General features: G+C 41.5%; 1 protein-coding gene and 1 pseudogene across 1 annotated transcript; one reads left to right on the top strand and one right to left on the bottom strand.

Moving 5' to 3' along the window:
* Window positions 1–711: 711 nt before the first annotated feature.
* LOC116204644 lies at window positions 712–4,497 on the top strand (annotated as a pseudogene).
* A 578-nt stretch (window positions 4,498–5,075) lies between these two features.
* LOC116204645 (NADH:quinone reductase) lies at window positions 5,076–7,919 on the bottom strand. The gene is made up of 6 exons (XM_031536825.1): window positions 7,547–7,919; window positions 6,498–6,710; window positions 6,308–6,403; window positions 6,059–6,204; window positions 5,586–5,805; window positions 5,076–5,408 (listed from the first exon to the last, which is right to left on the bottom strand). Exons 1-6 carry the CDS (start codon window positions 7,682–7,684, stop codon window positions 5,211–5,213), a joined length of 1,011 nt encoding a protein of 336 aa, XP_031392685.1. The 5' UTR covers window positions 7,685–7,919; the 3' UTR covers window positions 5,076–5,210.
* Between the last annotated feature and the right edge of the window lie 623 nt (window positions 7,920–8,542).

Raw genomic sequence — 8,542 nt, forward strand, 5'->3', positions numbered from 1 at the left:
TCATATTTCAATATCCAAGTTTTATTTATTTTGTGAATGAATAATTACAGTTATAGTATATATATAATTTTCATACCTAAACTTACATTATTTATAGATTCACGAATTTACGAATCAAATTTACAATTAGAATTTACAAGAGTCTCGCCGAATCTACACGAATTTTCGAATTTGATAATCTTGGTTGCAATTGATTAAAAGCATAAGTAAATAAGTAGTTGATTAAATAGATTGTTCCAAAATTCCTTTGCACTCCGAAGCCCTCGGCAAAGCCGCCCTCGTATATTTCATAAGTACTTATAACTTGAATCTATATGGACTTGCAAAATATTTTTGAGCCCGATAAGAATAAACACTGCGATATAAAACACACACACACATATATATATATATAAACTTAGACTAGTTTACTTTGGATCTTGGCCCCCGAAAAATTATTATATACATACATGTGGAGATACATGTGTCAACTTCATCATTAAACACCGTCAATTTAGACTGGTTTGGTGAGACGTACAAATCTCTGGAGATCCGGGACGCCTCCCATATCTTGACATAAATATGTGTTGAGTCGTTCAACTACGGTTTTCATGGTAGGATCAATGATTATATGGTCGTACGGGCTTACGGCTTCCCTATTATATCACAGACGTGATCTTTCACTCGCATAGGCTGAGGAATTAAAGCTGAAAAAAAGTTTAACGACAAGGTCCTAGATTCGATATTTTGTTAGATAAATTTCATCCCGTCATCTGTGATTCTTCTCTTGAAACTCGTGTAATTTTGAGCAATGTGCCCACAGTCGCAGAGGCTCCCCTTGGAGCCCAGTGGAAGATATTTATTACGGAAATAAATCAAAGGGATCAAATTAGGACAAAGGCGTATGTCCAGTATCGAGCCAACAGCCAAAAGACAGATGATTAAATTATCGTATTCAAATTCATGATTGACATATATCGCATCACAACGTGTTCAGATGATTCATAAGAAGTTTTTGATAATATATTTAGCGCTAATGCAAGCCTGAATTATTATAAGTATAATTCACACAAGTATATATATTCATTTATTTCAGTTTTTCTATCAATTCATCCTCGCTTCATATAAGTTCTTCCTGTTCGATGATTTTCAAAGCGAATCAATGGCTTTCATTCCGAGAAGTGATCAGAATAAACCTCATGCAGTGTGTATTCCTTATCCAGCCCAAGGCCACATCAACTCTATGCTCAAAGTGGCCAAACTCCTCCACCACCAGGGCTTCCACATTACCTTCGTCCACACTGAATTCAACTACCACCGCCTGCTCCGGCAGACCACCGCCAGCTCTCCCCTCCAGGGTCTGCCTGGCTTCCGATTCGAGACCATCCCTGACGGACTCCCACTGTCAGCTTCCCGTGCCACGCCCAGGAGTTGGTGGCTTTAGGAGCATCCATTGATAAAAACTGCCCTGTCTCGTTCCGCGCACTTCTCTCCAAACTCTGTGGTGGTTCCAATCCTGATGTCCCACCAGTGAGCTGTATCGTCTCGGACGCGGTGATGTCATTCACTCTATACCCGGCTGAAGAGCTCGGAGTTCCTAATGTTTTCCTGTGGGGGATGAGTGCGTGTTCATACCTTGGTTGCCTGCAGTTCCCCCAACTTATTGAGAGGGGAATTATACCACTCAAAGGTACGAGGCTCAATTATCAAACCGATCCATCTCCAGGTCCAATATGTATGCACACCTCAGTTTTAGTAGACTCCTAGTAGGAAGCTAGATGATGGATATTTATATGCAAAGTGCCTTTTGAATTTTTCGAATCTCGAAGGGGCTAGTAAATTTTGAAAGGTGCTTTGGATTTGCCCTCACTTTAATGGAGAAAAGAATAGCATCATGAAACTTGTACGTTCTATGAATTTTTCTTGAATCCATAAAATTTCTCTCATCTGTTTTGGAAATTATTTGACTTCTCATCCTCTTTATATCAATTTGGATTTTCGTTCTGACTTGTGCAGATGAGAGCTATCTAACAAATGGGTACTTAGACACAGTCATAGACTGGATGCCAGGAATGCAAAAAATCCGCTTGAGAGATCTACCGACCTTCATACGAACGACCAGTCGTGATGACATTGCACTAAATTTCGCTCTCAGAGAAAATGGGAGAGCCAGCAAAGCTTCGGCTATTATTTTGAATACATTTGAACCCTTAGAAAAGGATGCCTTGGATGGTCTGTCCAAAATGCTCCCTCCAATTTACCCCGTGGGGCCTCTCAATCTGCTCCTTAGTCAGGTACAACATGGGAATGATCACACTTTGAAAATCAGATCTAACTTGTGGGAAGAAGACATGGAGTGTCTCCGGTGGCTCGACTCGAAGAAGGCCAAGTCGGTTATCTATGCGAACTTTGGGAGCATTGCCACGGTCACTCCGGAGGAATTGGTTGAATTTGCATGGGGGCTTGCAAACAGTAAGCAGGACTTCTTGTGGGTGATAAGGCCCGACCTGGTGGCCGATGAATCAGCAGTTTTACCGCCTGAATTCGGAGCTGAGACTAAAGATAGAGGATTAGTGGCTAGTTGGGTCCCCCAGGAGGAGGTCCTCGAGCACTCTTCGGTCGGTGGATTCTTGACTCACTGTGGGTGGAACTCGATTCTAGAAAGTATCAGTAACGGCGTGCCCATGTTGTGCTGGCCATTTGGGGCGGACCAACCAACCAACTGCCGGTACTGCTGCACCGAGTGGGGGATTGGGATGGAGATCGATGGCAAGGTGAAGAGACATGAGGTGGAGATGATGGTGAGGGAGTTGATGAGTGGAGAGAAGGGTGGAGCTATGAGGGACAAGGCCACTGAGTGGAAGAGTCTTGCTTGGGAGGCTGTGGGGCCCGGCGGCTCGTCTCGAGTTAACTTCGACCGGATGATTGAAGAGGCTTTACTATCCCCCAAAAGCTCGAAAATGTCGACAATGAGTCGAGACGATTCAGTTTGATCAGGTACTCTGGCACACGTTAATTCTATATATATATATATATATATCATGGAATATGATATCATAAATTTCTTGGACTTGCATGGATAGATTTAGCTCTCAACAAAGGATATCCTGAATTTTTGCCTTATTATATGTTTCTGTTCTTACATAGTTATTACATGTGTAATATATGTATAAAAACTAATATGATGGTAGTGGTAAACCTTCAAAATAATATTGTGAGTTCTACTTTTCATATACCCACAGCAGTATAAGTACTAAATAATCTTGTTTTTTTTTTCCGGTGGTGCTATATAATTTTGTTTTAACTGATTCTCGGCATTGCATTTGAGTCTTGTCTTGCTGAGTTATTTACCAAATTGAACTCATCTCACAAATTGTTTATCAAAATTGACTCCCTCCAAAACTATTTACGAAAATAGACTTGTTTTGCTTATTAATATTTACATTTATGTTTTTACTGGATTCAAAATATTTTCTTCCGCCTGCGCTGTCATGTGAAGTGTTGGAAAATGTGTAAACCAAGCCTTGGGTTTTGTTATTTAGTCATTCATATTTTCTAGATGTTGAGTGTCGCTTACTCACTAAGTTTATAGCTAAGGTTTTGTGTCTATATATCCTCGTGTAATCTTGTGGCTATGAGTGTATGCCGTCAACCAGAAAAGTAGAAGACGAAAAGCCATTTTTAGTTGTGCAAATTCTCTCTGTCTCTCATCGTGTGCGGACTATTCTCAGTTATTGTCGTGACAAAAACTACTGCCGCGATTCCAACATGAAGTAATATATAAGCATACAAAACATAAACTATATATGATCTCGGGGAAGCACTCTTTATTCCGAAAGTGATTTTTGGTGAACCCTTTTTTTTTTTTTGATAAATTAAGTGCTTCTTCTCAACTGAAGGTCCATTGCTTAGATGGCCGAGTGCGTATTAATCGACTACTTTGAAGTGTTCATAGGCTTGGCACCTAGTTTGATAAGCCTAAAAATGAAACAAAAAGTGGCAAAGCGAGGTCGATGGCATGCAAGATCGTGATTATCGTTTGCAAAGATACTGAATATAGCTGAAAAATGCAGAGCTCCCCCCGCTGAATCATGTATATATTCTACTCAGGCATTGAAATGCAGAACAGAGAGACGTCTAAGTTTTCCTTTTGCAACATCCATGTATAAATATAAGAGGTCCGCTCAACTTTGCTGCACCTGAGAATGCCGGTGAGTGCATCTGCCTGACTGAGGAGTTTCACTCGGTCACCAGAAATCGCTGAGGAAGGACAAGTTGGGATCTTCTTTGTGTGCCCTTACCGCGGGATTCGCGTGTAAATTTTGTTGAAAACATGTATGTACAGGGAATCGAGGGAATGATCATACGTCTCATTGGATTATTCTCCCTGGCTTTAAATTTTGCAGCAGGATTTGCCTCATTGTTAACTACATGTCTATCAGTTCGCACTGATGATGTTATTTTCGGTGTATGAACAGGTTAAGAAAACGATGGTTAACACTGAAACGGGCTGTAAAATGAACTGGAGAATAACGACGTAAATGAACCAGATGGTAAGGACTAAAATAAACAGGAGGGTGAGGACAACAAGGCTAGGTGAGGAAATTACCAGCCTCTGCATATCTTAATATGCGTAACCGTTTCGATAATTTGTTTGGATGCTTCGGCTTGCATACTCGATAATGTCACTTTGATCAAGATACACTCTTCAGTGAATCCGTTAGAAGACATATGCAGTGATTCTTCCTCGGTTGAGCTGTCTTTACTTCCTAAGGACCTTCAGTTCTATGAAACCTGCCTCTGCAGAAAGCAAAGAGTAGGAATCACTTTCCACTTTGAGGACTGACTTGTCTTTTGCTAGCTAGAACTTCTGCTATTTACCGGCACTCAGATTCACTAAATTGCCGAGGAGGTCGAATCTCAGTTTGTGACCTCTTTGGTGTTAAGTCCGATAATGTCTGCACGAAGAAAGGGAGACGTTTTGCGAAGACGTTTAGGTGGTTACACTAAGGAGGAAGTCTGAGCGGCCATTTTGGGGAGATGTGTTGGGTGGGTCTAGGCGGCTTTGTAGAGATGAGAGTTCCACAAACCTTACATACAAATATGACATATTATCTGTTTTTGCAAATCTTTCAGTAAGCTTTGCATCATTTTCCGGCAAACTCAGGTGAAAAATTCTGGAGGCATAGGACGGTCCTTTTATTTCGGCTAATCTCTTCGAATTACATTTCTCAAGCTTGACCAAAGTTATTGAATTCTCGGTGAATGAGCAATTTAGCACCTTCGACCAGTCTCTTTACAACTTCCCCTGCTGGTAAAATCTCCTTGATCAACCCCACTCCTTGGCCTGCGTACATTGCCATGCTCTGGATATCTCCTGTAGTTGTGAAGTTCGGGACTGTTCCAGCCAACCGGCGAATCTCCTTTTCCTGGATTCAGATTGAAGCAAAATGGCTAACCAAGTCAGAACAGAAACCAAGAAGAGCATCCGGAGGCTGAGATAAACGGATACAATGCAGAGCCAGTTTCCTTCAAACAATTTAGATCAAGCTCCGTAATGAGAAGATTATTTACTTTTCAGACAAACAATTTTATGTGAAACTTACCACACCATTGATGGTTGAGCAGCCGATCACTGGCTGATCCACCTCATTTTTGTTCTCAGGAAGAGAACTCCAGTCATTAAAGAAAGGCGTTTTCAGGACGCGCTGTGGTGCCCCAGGCCACCTTGCCCTCCCGAAGATGTTGGTGTACTCAGTTTTGTCGGATTCCACCAACTTCCTCTTGTATGTAGGGTGAGCATAGCTTTCTTCTGTTGCAACAAATCTGTCAAAGAGCAGCAATGTTTAGAAATAACTCGATTCTTGAACTCCAAACTATACACCAGAAGGTGAAATGCTATTCTTGCTGGCAACGACTTAAGATCTCTATCATATCCGAGGATAAGTTTTGAAGATTCTCTGAAAACCAAGAACTGTCTGCTGAAACTATTACAATAGATAAGTCTGGCCTGACCTCCCAAGCTCATTGATAGAACTTTCACGGAAACTTTTCTGATAGTTACTGCATATATACATACCTCGTGCCTAGGCAGACACCTCGGGCGCCAAGAGCTAGAGCAGCAACATACCCGCGTGAGTCCACTATACCTCCAGCAGCGATAACAGGAATGTCTCTTTCCCCAATAAGATCCACCACCCTAGGCACCAATGCAATCACAGATTCCTGGATAAGGCAACGAAAAGTACGTGACAACAAATACTTTAAAGAGTACTTTTGAGGAGCCATTAAATTTTAACTATAGTTATGAATTCGAAAGAAGTTGTACCTGACCAATAATATGCCCTCCTGCTTCACGTCCTTGGACAATAATTGCATCTACGCCGACATTAACCGCTTTCTTCGCTTCTTCGAAGCTCCCAACCTGACACCGTATTAATTTCAATCTCAACAGATTAGCTTATACTTAGAGGAGGCTTTTAAAGCACAAAAGATGAAATGGGCAATGGTTTACTTACTTGTGGAACAACTTTTACTCCTGCTTGATGGGCTTCATCCACAAGCTCCTTTGAGCAGTCTCCCCAGTAGACTTGGAGCACCCCCACCTTCTCATCAAGTATGACCTTCAGGTTTTGTTGATAAGGAAATGCCAATACAACACCGACTCCAAAGGGCTTGTCCGTCATGGTTCGAGTTTTCTGTATGAGACCTCTCATATAGTCGGGGCATTCCTGTTACAGGTAACATCATTTTGGAAATAGATGATGAGCTGAATAACCAAAATATTTTTACGTTACGCTGAATAAAATAACCTCGTGAACAACTACTAACAATTCACAGCAAACACATTATAACACTTGCAATTGCATCATGCGTAAGATATAAATTTGATTCAAAACCATATATGCGAGAAAATGGAAATGAACCACCGAATTTATAAGCACTGCAAGCAAGAAAATGAGCACTTCCAACGACTCAAAACCAGAACAGAACAGTTGCTTATTCTAAAAGCTTTATGAGGGCCCCCCAAAAATCAAGGACACATGACAGGGGACCGCTGTTTCTCAATGACAATATTGTCATACAAGAAAAATTCAACGGCAATGGGCCTGCTATCGAAGCATTTTGTGTGCTAATCATTTTCCATAACATATCATGCAACATGAACAACCAATCTCCATGATAGACCACCAGTGAAATGTCTGGAACCATAACATCCACAAACTCAATGACACTTTTGCCTCTTCACTGCCCATTCAAATTAAACGGTCACAGCGGTCGATCAACGGCGTGGGAAGTCAAACCGTAGATCGTGCACAATGTCTCATCCCGCTCAATTAAGCAAATCATTCACCGAAATACAGATTAGTAATCTTGACACAGATCATTAACACTAAAACTCATCCCAGCACAGGATCACTCAGCCGGCGACACCATTCATTTAGGACAGAAAATCCAAAACCAACAGAATCCATTAATGGATGCAAGTTTCTAAATTACAACAGAAGAGAACAGGGGGACAAGAGAGGAGAGGAAAGACAGGTTATCAGGAGGATAAATATTATACCCAGTCGGGAGCCCTGATAAAGCCAAGCCCACCAGCGTTAGCGACCGCGGCCACCAATTCCGGCCCTGAGATGTCCGGTCCCAACGGCGCCTGAACTATCCCATACTCAAACCCCAGAATCCCTCTCCATCCCCCCATCTCTCTCTCTCTCGATCGAACAAAGCTTCACTTAGAATAATTGCAGTGATTCCATTACAGTGCGTGCGTAAGGCTGCTTAACTGACAGCCGCTATTAAATAGGACACAAAGCAGAACAATCAAGGAAACAAAATCAAATTTCTCTACTGATTGACGATTGATACAGAAGAGCGAGCAGATGAATCAAAACCAAATTTGTCCAGCTCCCGGAAAAAGAAAACTTCCATAAGGAAACACGGGAGAAAAGAAATGGGTCTTCTTCTGTTTGTCGGGTATTGCATTGATTTTCTCTTTCTGTCGGGTCCAATGCGGTGGCGGAGGTGATGTCCCACCACGTAGGAGATAATGGGGTCGTCATTTTGTGTTTTTCATTTGTGGGGCAGAAAAATGAAAAACTTCTTTTTTGGGGGGGAACTGATGAGAAGAGCAATGGAGAAGTTGCAGTGGGTTGCATCAATGGGAGCTAAGGACGTCGTCTTCCTCTTTCTTTCATCGGTGGTCCTACAAAGAGGAACAGATTCCATTCCACGGCCCGCAGCGTCACATTTCAGCTCTCGTCTCGTGTTGTCCTCTCTCCCATAATTTCCTCTTTTTCTCTTCAGCCCATCATATTCAGAAATATTATTTCACAACTAATCTAGTTCGAATCAAGTCAGTACATTAAAAAATAAAACTCTCACGACTTAAATTTTCTTCACGTACAAGATTCAAACCTGAAACCTTATAACCTATGTTGGTTCAATCACTTAAAGAGAACCCACATTGGTTCGAGTGATAATTAAATGGACTTTGTTCGCCCACATGATTTTCATTTTTTTTCTAATGAAATTTAAATTGAAGAATAATTGAATAAAAGTT

Source organism: Punica granatum, chromosome 4 (genome assembly GCF_007655135.1).
Source record: "Punica granatum isolate Tunisia-2019 chromosome 4, ASM765513v2, whole genome shotgun sequence".
In the NCBI taxonomy this organism is placed as follows: Eukaryota; Viridiplantae; Streptophyta; class Magnoliopsida; order Myrtales; family Lythraceae; genus Punica; species Punica granatum.